At 33.4% G+C, this 20304-nt stretch overlaps 2 protein-coding genes across 2 annotated transcripts; both read right to left on the reverse strand.

Moving 5' to 3' along the window:
• Positions 1–5415: 5415 nt before the first annotated feature.
• LOC111022640 (uncharacterized) lies at positions 5416–7177 on the reverse strand. The gene has a single exon (XM_022299819.2). It carries the CDS (start codon positions 7001–7003, stop codon positions 5756–5758), a length of 1248 nt encoding a protein of 415 aa, XP_022155511.1. The 5' UTR covers positions 7004–7177; the 3' UTR covers positions 5416–5755.
• A 1976-nt stretch (positions 7178–9153) lies between these two features.
• LOC111022668 (protein NRT1/ PTR FAMILY 7.3) lies at positions 9154–15785 on the reverse strand. Its single transcript, XM_022299863.2, has 5 exons — positions 15630–15785; positions 15117–15240; positions 12377–12594; positions 10893–11455; positions 9154–10241 (listed from the first exon to the last, which is right to left on the reverse strand). Exons 1-5 carry the CDS (start codon positions 15657–15659, stop codon positions 9371–9373), a joined length of 1806 nt encoding a protein of 601 aa, XP_022155555.1. The 5' UTR covers positions 15660–15785; the 3' UTR covers positions 9154–9370.
• Positions 15786–20304: the final 4519 nt, after the last annotated feature.

Raw genomic sequence — 20304 nt, forward strand, 5'->3', positions numbered from 1 at the left:
ATTTACAAGAGGAAACAGACTGTACGTGCCAAGAATGGGAGACCTGAGAAAGAAGCTCCTACATGAGTGTCACGATACTCTATGGGTTGGTCACCCGGGGTGGCAACGGACTTACGCCTTGCTGAAAAAGGGGTACTTTTGGCCAAATATGCGGGAAGATGTGATGCAATACACGAAGACCTGTCTTATCTGTCAGCAAGATAAGGTAGAAAGGACTAAAATAGCAGGGTTGCTTGAACCCCTACCAACTCCTACGAGACCATGGGAGAGTGTGTCGCTCGACTTCATCTCTCACTTGCCCAAGGTAGGAGAACATTAAGCCATTCTTGTCGTTATCGATCGATTTTCCAAATATGCAACTTTCATTCCGACTCCCAAGACGTGTTCCGCCGAGCTGACGGCGCAGTTATTCTTTAAACATATAGTAAAGCTATGGGGAGTTCCGACGAGCATCGTTAGTGACAGGGATGTCCGATTTACATGAACCTTCTGGACGAAACTTTTTTCTATTCTGGGTTCAAGCTTGAACATTTGCTCGAGTTATCACCCACAGACCGATGGTCAGACAGAGAGATTCAACAGCATGCTTGAGGAATACCTGCGTCACTTCATCGATGCCAGACAAAAGAACTGGGTCCAGCTGTTAGATGTGGCTCAGTTCTGTTTTAACGGCTAGACAAGTTCTTCAACAGGAAAGAGCCCCTTTGAGATTGTGTGCGGAAGACAGCCGTCTATGCCACATATTCTTGACCACCCGTATGTGGGGAAAGTCCTCAAGCTCACAACTTCACAAAGGAATGGAAGTAGACGATAGAAATTGCTCGAGCATATTTGGAAAAAGCTTCCAACATATGAAAAAAATGGGCCGACCGCAAGAGACCCCTCTCGAATTTCGAGTAGGCGCAAAGTTCTTATCAAGCTGAGCCAGAACAGATTCGTTTCCGAGGACGCAAAGACCAGAGACTCTGAGTGAGATATGAGTCGAGACACCGTGGAAGGTTAGCATACTAAGAGAATGTCGTGTATAAGTGGTGTGTACCAGCTGTGGATGAAGATCCGACCGATTCTATAAATGTAGCAATTATAAAACTTATCAACGATCCTGAGTGACAATCGCTGTGTGAGTCCATCGATCAAGCAGGAGAGAGGAGAAGACTAAGAAAGAGATATCGAGATCCTTGCAGAGCTTCGACGAGAAAGGTGGGGAGACCCCGTTCGAAAAGTTCGCGAATTCCAGAAAATCGGTAAGGACACTACCTGACCTTGAGGATGACGACCAATGCTGTTGTGCGGCCCGCCATCGACTTCAAACGGAGAAAGAAGAAGCCGAGAATCCTGGCAGATAGAACGAAAGGTGGGGGACCCGTTCGAAAAGTTCGCGAATTCCTCGTCAATGGAGGACCTACCTGATGCAGAGACCAACTGGGACGAGAAGAAGACCTTGAACCTGGAAACGAAGATCGAGGACTTCAAGCTGCCGCAGTTGACAGTGACGTCAACCGTTTAGTGGGGAGAATGTTGTGGGCATGCTTGTCCAGGGTGTGTTACCCATGACTGCATGTCCAAACCATCCTCACCACTCGCTTTCCTTTCATGTCTTTAAAGCTTTCTAGTGTAATTTTCTTGTATCGGATTTTTGGGGTTGTAGGTGTAATTTGGCCGAGCGGCTTTGGAACTAGGTGTGTATTAGTAAGATATGTAAGCATGCCAAATTTCAAGCCAATCGGAGTTCACACGGGCCCTGTAGGCCACCGAGTGACTCCTCGCCACTTAGGACGTCTACACCTGCCACACCAAAAATGCCTTATAATGTACCTTAGGGGGACCAAGTAGTCATCAAACCTCCCCCCGACCAAGTGTTGTATACTTTCTTGCAATCAAAGCTTTCTTGCATCCAATGTCTACAATGCTTGTTTTAAAGATGTTTTCAACTGTTTTTCTCTCTCACGTTTTCTAAAACCAATTTTCTCCTAAAACGTGAGCGAAGGCTAGACCCACGACCGAGATTGTCCGCAACTTACAATTTTTCCCGGCTGACTTGCTCGTTTGAGCTAGAGCAAGTGCCGCACAATCGCTCGACCTGCTTTGAAAAGGTGCGATTGTGACACTTGGCGCCATTGAAATCACAATCTCTTGATTGAAGATATATGCTCGCTTTGACATTATAATTAGAGTTTTATTGAACAATACTTACGGTTCGACTGTGATTTATACACTTGATTGAACAATACTTAGAGTTCAACCATTTATACACTTCTTAATATTTAAGAGTTTAATTACAACAATTTATTAGTTTAAGAGACAATTAATTACAAACATTTCTTCAAACAGAATGAACAGAGATAGAATCAAACTGTAAGACGTCTTCGACTAAAAAGTTGTGAGTTAAAATTCAGACCTATCACTGTATATTTTGTACTAAAAACAAATGGTTGATGAAATTAAAAATTTGATGGTGCACTGTAACGTTTTTTATGGTTTATAGGTGATTTTTATAATTTTTCTAAATTTAAAAGTGGATGTTTGATAACTAATTAGTTTTTTGTGCGTTTGATTTTTTAGAAACAAGTTATAATTTTAGAAACATTTTTAAAATTACGAAGAATGTTTGAAAATGGAGAAAAGACCATTCTAAAAACAGTTTCAAAATTTTAAAATCATGATACTTTTTAGTGCAACAAATACTGAAAAATTGAGTGCCCATTTCTTAACGTTCTCGTTTCTTATTTATATTTCTTCATTCTTGATAAAGAAAAATAGAATTGCATTATCCAAACACCCATAAATTCGAGGATTATCAAACAATATTTATATTTATGTTTCACAACAAATTGGAAGTGAAAACAAGAAAGAAAATTGTTCCCAAAATTTTTATACAATTTTTAGAATGTTTCCGAAAAATGAGAGGCAAGAATTATAATTAGTTGCAAAATGCTTAACTTTCTTAATAAAATTTGAAAACGAAAAACAAGAAACAAAAATGTTCAGCCCTCAACTTTTGAATTTTTATAGTTCAACGATGAGAATTTGAACCTTTAAAATAAATAATATTTGAATCAATTGAACTATACAAATATCCATAATTTTTGTTAGTACAACATGTAAAGGTGAAAATTTGAACATTACGATCTTTTAGTCAGAGATAGGTAGGTGTCTAAACCAGTTGAACTAAATTCAAACTAGCTAGATATATCGATAATTGAATTTTCGATCTCAAAAAAAGTAATAAATGTTTTATCCACTTTCACTGAAAGAATCCAACCTTGTAACACTCCCCCTCTGCAAATTTATTTCTTTTTAATTTATTATACTTTAATTTTATTAAATAAATTACATTTGTCAAATTTTTTTTCCACATTAAAGCAAAGTCGTATAGCAATCTGTATTTTAATCACACTTAAAAAGGAAAAATTGCAAACTTAAAACTACAATGACCTATTCTCGAAAATTTACTTCCTTTTTCTAAAGTAATTTTCTCTATTAATTATTATTATTATTTTTTTTTAATACAACATGTAAGGGTAAGGGATCGAACTCACAACCTCTTAATTGTAGATACATGACAATTACCGCTTTGACCATTAATTATTATCTTATGAGTAAATTATTTTAAAATGCATGAGCCTGTCAAAAATCAACCAATATGTAGTCCTTAATAACACCGTCACAAATTATTAATAACATGGATTTGTTAAACACAAGATTCAAAATCCGAAGATCTGTTATAAACTTCTTAAAGTATGAGAACTAAAAAGACAGAACTTCAAAAGTTTAAAAACTAATCATAGACATTCAAAAGTTTAAAAACTAATCATAGACATTCTAAGGTGGACACACCTCTAAAAGTTTACCGAACTTATAATTTAACTTTATTTTTGTTAGGGAAGATAAGAACCTGATACATTGAAGATTTAAATAGGAACTTTTTGATTTTTAGACAAAGTTGAAAAATTAAAATGAGGGTAAAATCACTAGTTTTTGCATTGAGTTTGCTTTGTTTCATCCTCTATAGTTTTTGTATTTGATGAATAACATAACCTCAGTTTTGAAATCATTCATCAAAGAAATTCTCTCTCTAGCTTTGTTATTCACTGTCTTCACAATATCAAGAAAAGCAGGCATCACAAAATCCCCTGAACATCAAAAGTTTCTTAGCCAATGGGACGGAATAATAATGATAAAGAAAATTTTCTGTCGACAAGCTATTGAACTGAATTCAATATGTTGGGGTGGAAATTCAAAACTCTGGCCTATTGGTTAACTCAGCAGCCAGTGAGAGAGAAAAACCAAAGAGTGGCTGGCTAGAACTAGAAGTAGTGTGGCAAGGTTAAGTTGTTGATTAAGATTTCATCTTAGATTTCCCCAGATAGTTTATAAAAAAGCAGAGAAATTTGGAAGCAAAAAGATGGAGGAAGTTGGGAGAGATTGAAAAGATGAAGTTCTGTATAACTTGACTGTGATCGGAAAACACAGAGCCTTCCAAGTACTGAACCCGACCCACCTCCATTCTTCTAGCTTATACCATTTCAGCTGAGTAATACTAATACTGTGTATGACTTCATTTAATTAGAGAAGAAGGTGATCTGATAAGTTACCAAGTGGTAGAACTGGACCAAGTGCAAAAGAATGAATGATAAGTTACCAAGTGGTAGAACTGGACCAAGTGCAAAAGAATGAATGATAAGTTCCCAATTTTAAGAGGACTTTACTTAAATGATTTGATAACTCTGCTTCTATATGGGAAATCCTGTATAACATCAGAGAACTCTATATTTTATTCAGAAACTGAAAATGAATAACAGATGCACCAGTATAAAAGCTTAGCTGCATTATGCATTTTAAATGTAAATAGAGCTATGATAATTTAAGTTTTGGATGTGGTTCCTTCGTTCTTTCAGGATGCGTCGATGTATGCCCAGAAGAATTGGGGATCTCCTCCTTCCCCTTGACTTATTTAAGATGCAATGGTGTACACTGTATGCCTAAAGGTTTTGGGGTTCTGCATCTTGAAGCTTGTGGTGGCTTGAGTTCTGGTGCTAAGATCTCAGTCCTTTGATTGAAACTTCATTTAAGAAAAATGGAAGACCCTATGAAGCGAACTTTAGACACGTGTAAGGGTATTACCGGCGTGTTCATTCCGCCTCTAACTGGAGCTCTACAATCAGTCTTTGTCCAAAATGGTGTTCTTTGTGCAGAACCCAAGATTACCCTTTTTCGATCACTGTTCTCTCTGTTTTGTGGGAGCATATTACTTTTGTGGCTTTATCTTGGTATAAACTTACAAAACTTTTCGAAATTATGAGTATTGGAAGGTTTGGGTAACATCCTTAGCCCAAGTTGAGGCTCCCCTCCCTCTACCCCTTTGTATATTTCATACTTTCAATGAAATAGTTTATCCAAAAAAAGAGTCTCATATACACGATATTCTCAGATATGCATATAATACAATACATTAAAACAGTAGTTGAATGCATGAACCTATCAATCTTGTGAATGTCATCAAAGAAATTAGCCAGATACAGATTCCAGTAGCTATCGATAAACCTACTTAGAATTCACACTTCAAAGTAAAATTGCAGAGGTAAACTAAGCGTGTAAAATGGAAATTCTTATCCACATTTTCAAACTGTTCACGGTCAAGGAATGATGCATACTAATAAGCTTTCAACATTCTTGCTAACCTTCCCGTGTTATCCTCCTCGGAATGAAACGGAACTATATACACTCCAAGAAATCGTATATTGCAAATACTACTTCAAGCCTTGACTTGGGAAGCAGCCTTGATGGCTCTCTCCAACTCCGATTCAACTTCATTCGCTCGGTTTGTGGAACTATGCCCTTTCGATCCATTCTTTTCTCCCCCTCTCCTGTTGTTCTTACCCTCATTCTCTTCTTCAGTACTCTTCTTCTTCCTCCAATCATTTTCTTGTCCACCATTCCTTTTGTTCTTGGACTTGCTTTCTTCCCAGCCACTCCTGTTGCTCCTCCTCCATGGCTCCAACTCATCACCATAATTCAAACCAGAAGATGGTGCAGCCCCATTTCCCATACTTCCAAGTTTCATCTCCTCTAAAATTTGCTTCATCTCTCTGTTTTCTTTTTCCAAAGTTTCCACATCCTTTTTCATCCAAAACAACATGCCCTTCAACAACTCCACATCTCCCCCCTCCTCCGCTGTCTTCTTCTTCTCCTCCTTCTCCTCCTCCACTCTCTCAACAGAAATCTTATTCACAGTCAGAAATGGCATTTTCGTCACCGGATTCGTCGGGAAGTTCATCCCCCACCGGAAATTCACAGCCACCCGCCTGGTCACAGGAATGGCTGTCCTTGCCATTACAGCCACCCCGGAGAAAACACCATCTCTTATGCTTTTCGTCTCATCCAAATGTCTCTGAAAAATTCCTCCACTAGACTGAACTCCAAACTCCTCCTGAGAACCATGGCCGCTACTAGTCTCCAATTTCAGCTCCTGCCATCCCATCGACTCATCCACCGCAAACCCACTCCCAAATTTCGGATCCGAAGCAGACCCAGGATCCAACCGAACCCCATCGCTGGGCTGAAACGCAGAGAATTGATCGTTAGGGCTCGAAACGGTGCTCTTCCTGAGGCAGAAATTGCCGAATTGGGGCTTGAGGAGGAGAGAGAAAGAGGGAACAAAGGGTTTCGCGAGGGAGAGGGAAAATTGAGAGGAAAACACAAGAGGCGAGTCGTCCGGGGAGCCAAAAAGGCCAAGCCCAGACTTGAGAGAGAGAGTAAAAGGACCAGTCGAAGCGGTGGCGGCGGATGGAGAAGCCGCCATGGGAGAGTAAGTGAGCTTCAAACAAGGGCCGGAGAGGAAATTGGTGGAAAGGGAAAATGAAAGGTCGGAGGAGGAGGAGGAGCTAATGGCGGAAGTGAAAGAGGAAGTAAAGGGTTGATTGAACATGGTGATGGGGAGTTTCCCCTTTACGATTGGGTTCTTGTGGTCTTGATTATCGGGGAGCTTCAGAGAAAACTTCATGATTGAGGAGCAGAGGAAGAGAAGAATCGATGAATCGTGAGGAAGATGATGATTTTTCAGTGATTTTTCAGGGCTCTGTGTGTGGAGAAATTAGGAAGCCATGGGAAGGAAGTGAAGGAATGGTGGAAATTTTGATTTTTTCTTTTTTCTGTTAATAATTTTTCTTACTTTATCCGTTGCAGGTTCGACCGTTTAATTAGAGGATATTCTTTTTCTCTTTCCATTTTTTTAGGCGAAAATAACATTAAATTGTAATTCCAGCAATATTTTAAACTAATATTTTTTTTTAATTTTTAAAACTATTTTGTTGCTTTAAAATAATAGTTCTGATTTATTTCTCTTTCTTTCTCCCCTTTCTTTCTTGGAGTATATTGATCCGATGGATATGTTTGATTTTTGAAAAACTTATTATTCTAATATTTTCTGACCTTATCTATCGCACAAATTACTTTATGTGTCTCACTCGTTTATTTTAATTATAATGATAGCGGTAACAATAACGATAGCATTAAGAAATAGTGATAGCAATAGTCCGACAACCATTCCAAAATCGATAGAAATAAATTGTTTCTATAATTAAATTGAGCATTTTAATTTTGAAAGTAGAGGAAAAAGGAACAAACAGTCAGCTAAAAAAAAGGAATATTTTGATTTTGAGAGCAGGGAAAAAAAACAAACAGTTAGGATTTTGATTTTTGAGATTTTAATTTTGAGAGTAGAGAAAGAAAAGGAAAAATAAACAGTTAACAAAAGGAAAAATAAACGGAAGATTTTGATTTTGAAAGCATAAAAAATAGAAACAAACAATAAGGGAAAAAAAATTAAACTAAAAATTTTGATTCTGAGAAGGGAAAATAAAAAGGAAGAAAGACGACAAAAATATAACTTAAAAATTTTAATTTTGAGGGTAGAGAAAAAAAAAACAAAAATATATGAAGATTTTGATTTTGAGATCTAGAAAAAAAAAATCTAACTGAAAATTTTGATTGTCAATTTTAAGAATAGAAAAGAAAGGAAAAAAAAAAGTGAAACTCAAAATAAAAGGTTTTTTTTTTACTCAAGGAAGTTTTTGTTTTGAGTCATGTATTGAGGGCTCCCAAGCTCAATATTATATTTATGACTATAAGAAAGAACTATCTAGTTTTTTTTTTTTTTTTTTTTTATGAATATGTACACCAAAGTCTTATATTTGTTGGGAAATTTTCATATACTTATAAACTTAAAAATTATGCTGTTGTTATATATTTATGGTTCCGTTCTCTTTTCTTCTCATCTGGTACTAAGTAATATGTAATGTGCTCATGCACGATAATTTTTCAAGAAAACAATTTAAAAAAATATATGCATGATCTCCATTTGACAATTTTACTGTTCAAAATCGCGTGTACTCCTTTAACATGATCTACTAAAATTGTATCAATCGTGCACAATTAATCAACAAATTTTGTTTTATTTTCTTAAAACTACATTATTTTTGTAAAAAAATTCCACTAATCTATATTTTTCTCTCCCAAACATGTCATAGGAGAGAAGCTCATGAAAGAGTTTTTCCTCTCTTATAAAACTCAAATGAAAGACATTTTTTTACTTGGTAAAGTTTTTGTCTTGAATTATGTATTGAGGGCTCCCAAACTCCAAATATCTTTTATGGATATGTACACCAAAATCCCTTATTTGTTGGGAAATTTTCATATAATTATGAACTTAAAAATTATGCCTATCTTAAACCATTATTGTTAAGTGTTACCATTGGTTGTGAATAACAAATTTTGATGAAGCACCAACCAATAATTACACTACTTTTCTTTTGTAAATCTCAACAATTATACTTTAGCCCTCATTTTAACCTTGATTGTCAATATCAAATCTAATTCAAGTATTTGACTATTCATTTGTAATCGGTTCAAGTTCAAACCTTCGAACCTCATATGTGGCTAATCTCACATAATTCCACCAACAATTACTTCAAAATGAATATTGCAATGATCTAACATCCCCGAGCATATCGATATCATCCATACACTAGATCGCACACGACACGAGATTACCGAAAAGAAAAGAAATAGCCTTTCGGATATTGCATAATAATACAATCTCCTTTGTCAAAAAAGTGACAAGACAAGGAAAAAATAAAGTATAATCCCAAGAGGTAGCAAATGATGATGATATTCATATTCCTATACAAGAATTAGTCAAGTACCCATCAAGTAGTGAAGCAAACAAATTACTATCATATGCCAACATTTTCCAACAACACCATCAAGTCTCCATTAAGGCACTTAACAACATATGTAAAGTTGAAGAATAAGCCAAAAATGGAAGGACACCCCCCCAAACCCGAACTCGAACCCGACTTTAGCTTCATTTTCAGACTTTGAAGCTTTCAGGTTCTTCAGTTTGTTCATATTTGTCTTCCAATTTGATGGATTTGTACCACTTAGCACAGGCAATGTAAATAACAAAATCAACCACAGTTAAGGCAGCAAGAAGAAAGTAAAACCTGTCCAAATGGCCCTTGTTAAGGTTACCTGGGATCCAACCAGGCATGCGATCCACTGTTGAAATCTTCATCACCATTGTCACCAACAAGCTGCTCACATAGTTCCCTAAAGAGATTGAGGTCATACAAAGGGCACTCCCAAAGCTTTTAAGGCCATCTGGTGCTTGTGCATTGAAGAATTCTAGTTGACCCACATACATGAAAACTTCAGAGGCTCCTATCAGTGCATATTGTGGAACTTGCCAAAAGATGCTCAAGGAGCTTGAGCCTTCGCAGTGGGTGCAGTCGGCTTTGGCGTATTTGAGTCGGTAGCACTCCACGATTCCTGCTGAGACCATTGCCATCACGGCTATGATCAGCCCCACTCCCATCCGTTGCAGCTCGGTCAGGCCCTTGGAGCTGGACTTTTTGAGCTTTCCGACGAATGGGTCGAGGACACGACGGTAGAGGAAGATGAAGAGGGCGACGCTAAGAATGTCGAAACTTGACATGCTTGCGGGTGGGATGCGGAAGCTCGAGATGGTAGTTTTCATGGCTGCGCCTTGCTCGACGAAGAGCGAGGCCATTTGGGTGAAGACTACTGAGTAGATTATGGTGCAGAGCCAAATTGGGAGCAGTCTTAGAATGCATTTTACTTCTTCTACTTGTGTGATTGGGCAGATACGCCATGGGTTGCACACTCCTTGCTCTTGATCACTTAGATCCCTTGAGGAGATGTAGGCTGCTTTATCCAAAAACCTGTAATTATTGCAGAGGTTAAGAACAAGAAGAAAGTACATTAAAAACACCTGTTTGATAACGTTACCACTCCTTGTTTCTTATTGATTGTTATATAGTTTTACAAACAGCGATCAAGTGACTTGTAATATTAAGATTATTTTGCAACTACTTACTTCCCAGTTTTCTTAAAAGGTTGTGACAACAAACTAAGACAACACAATTCTTAAAAAATAGTTGATCAAACATAGTTCCTCTTATTTGTTTGTTCTTCCTAATAAACTCTAAAACTTGTACACCATTTAGAAGAATGAAACTAAAAGAGCTGTGTTTGACATCTGGTTCTACATGGTATCTCTTATTTGTTTGTTCTTCCTAATAAACTCCCAGAACCTCTTGTTGTAAAAACTTCTATACAACTTTGAGAAAAGCTTTTGATAGACAAAAAACCAGAAACACAAAACAGAGTGCTTAAAACTCAGGATCCGAAGATTACATGTTGGAGAAAAAGCTTTGGAAAACAAAAAACAGAGTGCAGAACAAAGCTCAGGATCCAAAATCATAAGTCAAAAGTCAAAACCCATCATGCATAAGAGTTGAAAGAGCATAAAAAATGGACAGAAGAAACACAAAATTTCACTTCAGCAACGGAAAAAAAATCTCTGCTCTTACTTGAATCCATGGGTGTGGAGAATCTTCCGGCAGCCATTGTCAGGGCTTCGCTTCCCATCATCCTCAAACAGCCCCTCTCCTCCAGACGGAACCCTAACCCGCCATTTCTTGGCCGCCGAGACAACGACTTGACAGACCCTGGTGAGGGGGTTTCCGGTGGGCTTGAAATGGCGGTACCGCGAGGTTCCGGCGAGGAACAGGAGGAGGGCGGCGACGGCGGAGGCGGCGGAGACCCAGAATCCGAGAGCCCACATGCCCTCGTCCTCGAAGAACCCTAGAATGGTGTTGGAGAAGAGGGAGCCGAGGTTCAAGGCGAGGTAGAAGTAGCTGAAGAAGGCGACCTTGGAGTAGCCCTCTTTGGGGTCCTCTTCGTCGAATTGGTCGGCGCCGAAGGTGGCAATGTTGGGCTGATAGCCGCCATTGCCGAGAGCTGTGAGGTAAATCGAGAGGTAGAAAAGGGAAATTTCGGTTTTGGAATGGGTTCCGCAGGGCGTTTGCAGATCGCCGCAGCCTTTGGGTCTGATCAAGAACAGGTGGGAGGAGAGTGATAATGAAACCAGGCCCTGTAAATTTTTTTTTTGAACAAATTAGTACAAAAAAAAAAAGAAAGGAAACTTTGTAATTTTATTATCAATTGTACAAAAAAGAAAATTGGGTTTATTATTATTATTTTAAAACTATATGAGAATAATGAGATTTTTTCTCTTTCTTGAATTCAACCAGTGACCTCGGGATCTTCGACCTTAGAAAAATATTAGGAGTGGATTATTGAATTATTTTCAAGTTAACAATATTGGATAATAATTCTATTTTTGGTTTTGTGTTTTTTGAAAATTAAGTTATCTGCGTGTTTATTTGTTTTGTTATATAGTTTTAACAAATATTTTCAAAATCTATGTCAAATATTGAAAAAAAAAGAAAGAAGAAAGAAGAAAGGAAGGTTTATGTAATTTTGATTAAAAGCTAAAACTATATAATAAATAAGGTAGCTTTGTAAGGGAATTTATGTAATTTGCATAATTAATACACTTATAATTAAGGATAAGTAAATTCATGTATGAAGACTAAGCTAGATTATTGATTTCTTTAGATACATAATCCTAACTTAGAAGTCAAATACTCTATTGACATGTTAGGCTCACAGAAGTCTGTCAAGTCTATATTTGATACGTGAGTTTGTTTATCTCGAATTATGTAAGTCAAATGTTTTTCTTGAGATATTAATCCGTAGAAATTGAGTTTATACTTTCTTCGAACTATAAATTTATTAATTCTACGAACTACCAAAACTCACGATACATAAACTCAAACTAATCTACTTTTTATATCATATTTTAACATTTACAAGTTACAAACCTACGAATCAAATCAACCTTATAGAAGCGTTTTTCACATGCATTTATAAAAGAACTTCGAACCTCGAAAGGTTATACCAAATGCACTTTCATTGAAGGAAAAAAAAAGAACCGTTGAGGAAAACTTACGATGACAAAAATGATCTGAAATATGGCACAAGTTTTGTATCTGCCCCAATAGGAATCACTGAGGAAGGCCCCTACGAGAGAGAAGATATAGACAGTTCCAGTCCATTTGCTGACATTGTTAGCAGCATCAGCATTGTTTTGTTGCAGAACCCTTGTTAGAAACAACACCAAGTTTACTCCAACTCCAAAGAATGCCAAAGTTGCCAATCCTTGGTTCACTGCCATTCATGCGTATAGTTTAGGAACGCAATCCGAACTTTTTATAACAATCAAACTCGAGTGCTTTTTACGTACTTCAAACATTTTTGTGGTTACGATCTTAAAAGAAACTGAAATGAAAAATTCATCAAACAGTAGATTTCAAGAGCACCGATTTTGATTTTTTGGTCCAGTGATTATTTAATCACGTTTAATTAAGTTTAATCTAGACACAATTCAAATAGTTTAGGATATATATTTTTAACCAAAGGTCGGAAGTTTAAATCCCCACCCCTATATTTCGTTGAGTTAAGAAAAAACCTATTATTTTTATGTAATTTGAACGTTAAAAAAGGTAATGTACCAAAATAAACAAGAAAATAACCTTTAAATAGGCCCAAACAAGAAGTAAAAGTACCAAAGGGCTTATAAGAGGGCCCAGATAGAGCCACTAAGCCCAGCCCAAAGAGATAATCAAATTTGAAAAACTAAAATAAAAACAGTAATTTAAATGGATTAATTCTATTACTTTTTTTTTTAATTTCCTCATTTTCCTTAATACTTTTGAGGTTTAACCCCTCCTAATCTAGATTTATTAAAAAAAAAAATACACACACATAGATTATTTCTTATACTAGTACTCCTAATTTTCGGGTTTTCCAGAAAAAAAAATGTCATAACTATGAAACGTCTCATCGTACCCACAACCGTGTTTGGCTCCTAAAAATGTAGGTGTAGTGTAGCGACCTGTCTGTTCAATTTTATTTATTTATTTTTAAATTAAACTCTCCTATTGCCTAAATCTAGATCCTAGACCATGGAGGCTGGCAACTTCACTGTGGTTCCAAATGGACGATACAGTTTAGCAATGTATTTAAAAATTTCCTTCTAAAAAATTTTATTATTATTTTTTTCTCTATTCAACAACTTGATCAGTCTGTCATTAAAAAGCCATCACCCACCACTCAGAGGCTGCCACCTCATCGCCCTTTCTTGCGCAACTCAACGTCAAATAATTGGGCTGGGGCCCATAATGCAACGAGAAAGTGGATGTGGGCCACGTTCCGACTTGGCCCAAAATTTAGGGCTCAAGTTCTGTCCCAAACCATCCAATTCCGCCACGTGGCAGCATTCAGCACCAAGAGAAAAACAAAAAGAAAAAAACTAAAAGAGAAAAAAAGTTTTAATTAAAAAGGACTTTTCGTTACGTGCAAAATATGTAATCCCTTGTAACTACGACATCGAGCATTATAAAGCAAAAACACAAATATAATCACTTTTATAAATATTTTACGAATCAATTTCAATTTCGTCACTAAATTTTGCGGCCAAACCTGAACTTAACTTATAGTATACGACAAATTCGAACATAGTTAAACTAGTTAAGACATATATCATCGATTAGAAAGTTAAATGACGTTGAACTTGAAAAAATATATAAAACTTACGTTATACAACTTCAAAAATTAATAATTTTGACATGTCCTAACTTATTATTATTATTTTTTAAATAAATGAAAATTGGATATAACATATAAAAAATAATTGAAATAGTTAAAACTTATAAATATATAAAAGTAGGGTTTTTAATTACCATTATGTTTGGTGATTTACATGTACATCATTTTAAAATATTTCATCATAATAATCTATACGTGCTTTTTTAAAGTTGATAAATTTCAACTAAATAAGGACTCAATTTAAATTTTTTAAAAATATATATACTTCTTATAACTTAAAAGCTCAATTATTAATTACCAACCGAAAATGTAAGCTCTTTAAATATTACCAAAAAAGAAAAAGGAAAAAAGTACATGAAGGACACAAAAATCAAGCAAAAAATATATATATATTTTTTCCAAATTTTCAAATGTTTGTTAATTCCTTTAAATTAAATTCAATATTACGTAGAATTATATTTCAAGGAGCAAAAAATAACATTCAATATCAAGTTTAGTCATTTCAAAAAATAAAATTGAAAGTCGAGAAATCAATTTTAAATATACATACATATATATAGTTAGTATAATAGTGGGCATTTATGGCTTTGTCCAAAGAGAATGAATCACTCTCAAACAACACTCTTTCAAGACAAGACTTTGTTTGTTAAGTCTGCTTTCAAGTTCTTAAATGTTTTTTTTTTCCCAAAATCATTCAATCAATCTAGTCGCCAAATTTCAGCCTTCAATTTTATTATGTGACCTTTTTCACACGTAAATACAAAATATATAAATTAGATACATTATCCGAGGTATTAATACTTTCTTTCTATTAGTTATAAGTTCGTATTTTAATAAAGTTCGTATTTTATCGTCGATATAAACTTAGCTTAGTAGTAATAGATATCTATCATAAACTCTCAAACATAAGTTTAGTTCAACGGTAATTGATATCTATCATAAACTCTCTAACGTAAACTTAGTTCAATGGTAATTAATATCTATCTTTACCAAAGAGTACGTATTGTCTTTTTTAAATATTAGATATATCTCGAAAGAGAAAGAAAAAAAAATAAAAATAAAAGTTTTTGAAGGTAACTTACAGAGAATGATGATTCCTGCCACCCAAGTTCCAGATTTTGATCGAATTGCAGGGCGGCCATGCCAATCAACTGTTCCATCAAGAGTGAATTCTTCTGCTGCCACAGCCTCTTCTTTCAACTTACTCTAACAATTTAAAAAAAATAAATAGATAGATATTATAATATATTCATTTTTACTCTTAACAATTTAAATTAGAAATGTGTTTCAATTGATTTGTTTTTGGTGTTTGAAATTTGGTAAGATGTAAAACACTAGACAAAGAAATAGGTGGTGAATTAATGGACTTTATTGAGTTCTTAAATTTTGGATACTTTATTTAAGAAGTAGAATGGGTACCACATAACACTCGACGCGCTCACACCATTCATCTCAAAATGAGTAGATTTAGACATATATTTCAAACATGCACAAGCCAAAAGAATGAGAGGAAAGCGTTCGTTTGACACGAGCACGAAGAAGAAGAAGAAGGAAGATGACGGGATTTGAGTAGCGAGCGAGCTGATCGAACTCACCTGATCCTTGAAGGGTTTTAGGGCAGCCATGGATATGGAGCTTTGGAGGTTGCTTTCCAATGAAAGAAGAAGATTGTAATGCAATTGAGAGGGGGAAGTGGTGATCTTGTCAATCACCAAAAAGTGGAGGGGAGGAAGTTTTTTGAGACTGAAAGAGAGGGAAAAGAGACTATAAATAAGCACAACAATGCAGATCCAACGGTCGAGATCTTGTGGGTAATAAAAGTAGGACAATCCACTTGGTCCAATCATCCTCTAATATGTGTTTTGTTTCGATTAGACAATTGGATGAGAAATTAAAAGATTAGATGCGTATAGTTAAAAAAGTAGGTATTTTTTCTATCTCATGTATCGGGATTATTCTCGATTTTAAAATAGTAATAAGTATTTTATTCACTGAACTATACTTGGGACTCGTTCTCTCACATGTACTAATAACTATCCGATCATTTTAATCTTTAAAAAAAAGAAAAAAAACTCTCTCAATATAATTAATTATATATACAATTATCTCTCTCTCATTTTTTTTTTTTTTGGAAAGATCTCCCTCTCATATGGGTGTTTTGTGTTTTTTTTTTCTCATTGCTTTCTTAGTTGGGTTTACTATTCAAAATTTTATAATGGGCCCCTCTTCAAAACCCACTAGATTAATATGAGTAATATATCAATTGATGTTAAAAACATTAAAATTTAAAAGCTGTTTTCCTCATTTAAGATAATTAAATTAAGGCCATATTTTAGTATAAATTTGACTCTATATTATCAAAATTTCCCAAATGAGAATAGGACTATGGATTTGTAGTACACGGGAGTGTCGTTTTTTAGTTCAATAATTACGGGGAGGGGGAGATCGAGTTATCGACTGTTAAGATGGTAACATACTTTTTTTATCCATTAAACTACAATTATATGAGAGAATTTATTGTGATTTTCAAATTTTCACGCTTCCATATTTGTCGAGCAAAAAAAAAATTATAATAATTGGATTAATATATAGATTACTTTTGACAAAAATAATTGTCATGATGAAGTTTGAATTCTGATGAACCAGTCTTCTTTCTTTTGTAGTTCAGTTTTTACCTATTGAATTATATTACTAGATCAAATCTCAATTATCAAAGTTTATTTTGTACTATTCTCTCTAAAGAGGAGGAAGTTGTCTCTAATAACAAATATAAAAATTTGAAACTAGGTTTAATTTCAGGAGGGCTTACTGCAAATATGAAATATTGAAAGTTAATAATCAATCATATAAAATTAATAGTTGATTTGAGCATAAATTAGTAGATAAATTACCAATTACCTTAGGTAGGATCAAAACTTCAATTTCCCACTGTTACCGTATGAGTAATCTCCCACGCTGCAATTGTTGAAATCTTGGAAAAAGAAAATTTCCACCCCACATTTGTTACAAAAATTATTCAAAAATAATTAAAAGATGACCCGATTGCTATTCTTTCTAAAAAGATCGATATTTTACATTAAAATACATATTTAAAAATATTTTAAAAAAGAAGATTATCAACTCAAAATTTCCTTTAATCATATGGATTAGATTATCAACTCATATTAAGTGATTTTTTTCTCTTTATTTAACATTAATGGAATTAATTTAATTAGGTATATTTCTTTCTCGTACAAAGTTGGGTTTACTGTTCTTTTCAACAAGGAAAAAAAAGTTGGGTTTACTATTGAAGAGTCTAAAGGGCACCTTTTCAATACCAGCTATGCAATCCATTAAATAATTTTAACATAATTTTAAAAGAATTTTTTATCAAATTATTGACAAAAAAAAAATGTTGAAACTAATTTCATATTAATCTTGTAAATTTTTACTTCTTTTTTTAATCATTCATCAAGGGGTAAAAAAAAAGAAGTAAAAATTATCTAAAAAATTACCCCTTGATAATTTATCTAAGAAAATAAAAATAAAAACGTTGGAAATTCATTTCACTTAGATAATTTTTTTTCTTTTTTTAGTACGATAAGTGGACGTAAGAGATTCGAATCTATGATTTTTCAATTAAAAATAACTGTCAATTACGTTGAGTTCAGTTCAAATTGGCCTAAGATAAATTACTCTAAAATTAATATAAAATACCATAAAATATGATGAGACATTCAATGAAACCACTTTATTGTATCGAATGGGCCTCCAATTCTAATATATAAATGGTTTTTTCTTCTTCCTTTTAGCAATTTCAATTTCCTTTTCAAGATGTTTAAGAAAAAAATTAAACTTTTTGAGCTTCGATATCGTATCAATATTTATTGGGTTTCATCTCAAGACTAATTGATAATGAAATGAGAAGAGTAGCCCACTTATATTATAAACTTTTGTTAAATCCTTTATCTTTCCGATGTGGTATCCTTACCAATATATGTATGACAGTTTCAAATTTTGCTTCTAACTTTTTGAAATTTTCAATTTTTGCTCTTGATATTTTTTTTTTCACTTATATATCTATGATATTTTCTTTATCCCGCCAATCTAGAATTTTAATTTGGTTACATTTCAAATAAATATTAAGTGTAAAATTGAACCTTTTAAAATTTGAGAGCATTTGGTAAAACTATATAAACTTGAAAATTTGACAACTTGACGAAAGAGGCACACGAAACCCAAGTCAAAAAAATTAACTATTGAGTAAAATCACATCAACTAAATCAAAAAATTAATAAAATCACTGGTGAAACACACAATCTAAGTCAAAAACATTAATGAACAGTTGAAAAATTTCATGTATATTTCCTTTGGGAAAAAAAAAGAAAAAAAAGTCGTGCTTATTTTTTCATCGTTTTGTTTTTCCTTGATCAAAACAAGAGAATAAAGAGAAAACGCTTTTACTACGCTATTGTGTGTTTGAGATGATTTTTGAAAATAATACTTTTTAAATAAAAGTACTTTTTCAACAAAAGAATTACTAGTTAATTGATTTTAGATAACTAAAATTGCTTTAATTAAAAAAACATTTTGGTAACCAATAAAAATATTGAATTGTTTTAAAAATTCTTTTTGAAGAAATATTGAGAGTTGATTATAAAAAAAAAATGTTATTGAGAGTTAGATTATAAAAAAAAGTGACTTAAAACAAAAGTGCTTAAACTAAAAATGTACATATTTTATGCTAAACTCACTCAATATCTCTTCGTTTAAATCTTATTTTGATTATTATATTTTTAAAAGTTTATTTATATTTTAATCCATGACATTCCAATTATTTATTTTTAAATTTTGAACTTTAAAAAATGACGTCAAATTTGGTCATCTTTGCTATTTTGTCACCTAAAATTTGCTCATCTCGATACTTGTCTTAGTTGACTTATTTGGTTCCTAATACATGCCCATATCACATGTTAGTACAAACTATGTTATCTAGCAAGGACAAAAATGATTATTATTTATTTAAAGTCCAAAAATGAAAATTAATATTTTTAAAGTTCGAGTTTCAAGATAGAATTTTGTCCTAAATTTATAGAGACTACAATGAGATTTAAACCTTTATATTCGTTTAGATAGGAGAAGTCTTTCTTTTAATGGTCGGGTCGAGATATTTTATAAGATTTCCATCCCTTGTGTATACATAAAGAAAAACAATGCTTTAGACTTATTATTATTTTGTCATTTGTAATAGAAATAAATTTATTTCATCAAAACTGAAAAATCACAAAACAATGGTAGTATAATGCTAATAATATAATGTTTTTATAAGATTTAGTTGTAGCCTTAGAGAAATATCTTTACATAATTTGGATAACATCAAATGCCAAAGTTTAAAATAGAAGTACAAATTAATTGTTCACAATAACTTAATTTCATAAATATTCTAATTAATTGGACTGAAATAAATAGAGTTGAATTTGCCAAGAATCTTATAATTTGAGGCTTGAGGACTTTAGTTTTTCTAGATACAAAATGCAAGATAATTGACTTTTTTACATTAATTTTATTTAATAATCAATAAGCATCTATTTAATACTTTGGCTGGCTGTAGATTTAACATATTTTAGACAAAAGTATTATACAAAAATAGCAGCTAAAAATATTGTTACATATATAGCAAAATTAAAGTGTATATGAATTAGTGATTATTATGATTATAATTTTTTTAAAGCAATATTTAGATTAATATTCTATTGTATAATCTGATTTTTAAACACAAAAATTGTACCTACAGAAACTAAAAAAAAGTTTTAAGAATTTGGTTATAATTCAAAAATATATATCTCAATTTGATGGATTATTCAATCTAATTCAATTCCTTACGTTTAAAAATTAAGCTTAGATATTTGTTTGTTTTCTTGATTCAATTTTTGAACACTTTTTTGGACTTCTGGTAAAAGATTTTTTTTTCTTTTTTGTTAGGTACAACAAATTGGGATGAGGATTTGAATTCATAAAGTCTTGGTCAGAAATAAGTGCCAATAAGTACCAATTACTGTTGAACTAAGTTCATGTTGACGGACTTTGAGTAAAATTTTAAACCTAAAAAGGACTTAAAAAAATAACGAGAGTTGCTAGTAGAAAATGTAATTTAAAAGGAAAAAGAGAAAAGAAAAACTACTATATATTTTAAAAACAAAAAATTAAAATTAAAAGATCATTATGATAAACGGAATCTTTGATAAATGAAGGTGAAATCAAGAAAGAGAACTTTAAATTAGACCAACTTGA

Source organism: Momordica charantia (genome assembly GCF_013281855.1).
Source record: "Momordica charantia cultivar OHB3-1 chromosome 10 unlocalized genomic scaffold, Mcharantia_2.0 BLBB01000010.1, whole genome shotgun sequence".
Taxonomy (NCBI): domain Eukaryota; kingdom Viridiplantae; phylum Streptophyta; class Magnoliopsida; order Cucurbitales; family Cucurbitaceae; genus Momordica; species Momordica charantia.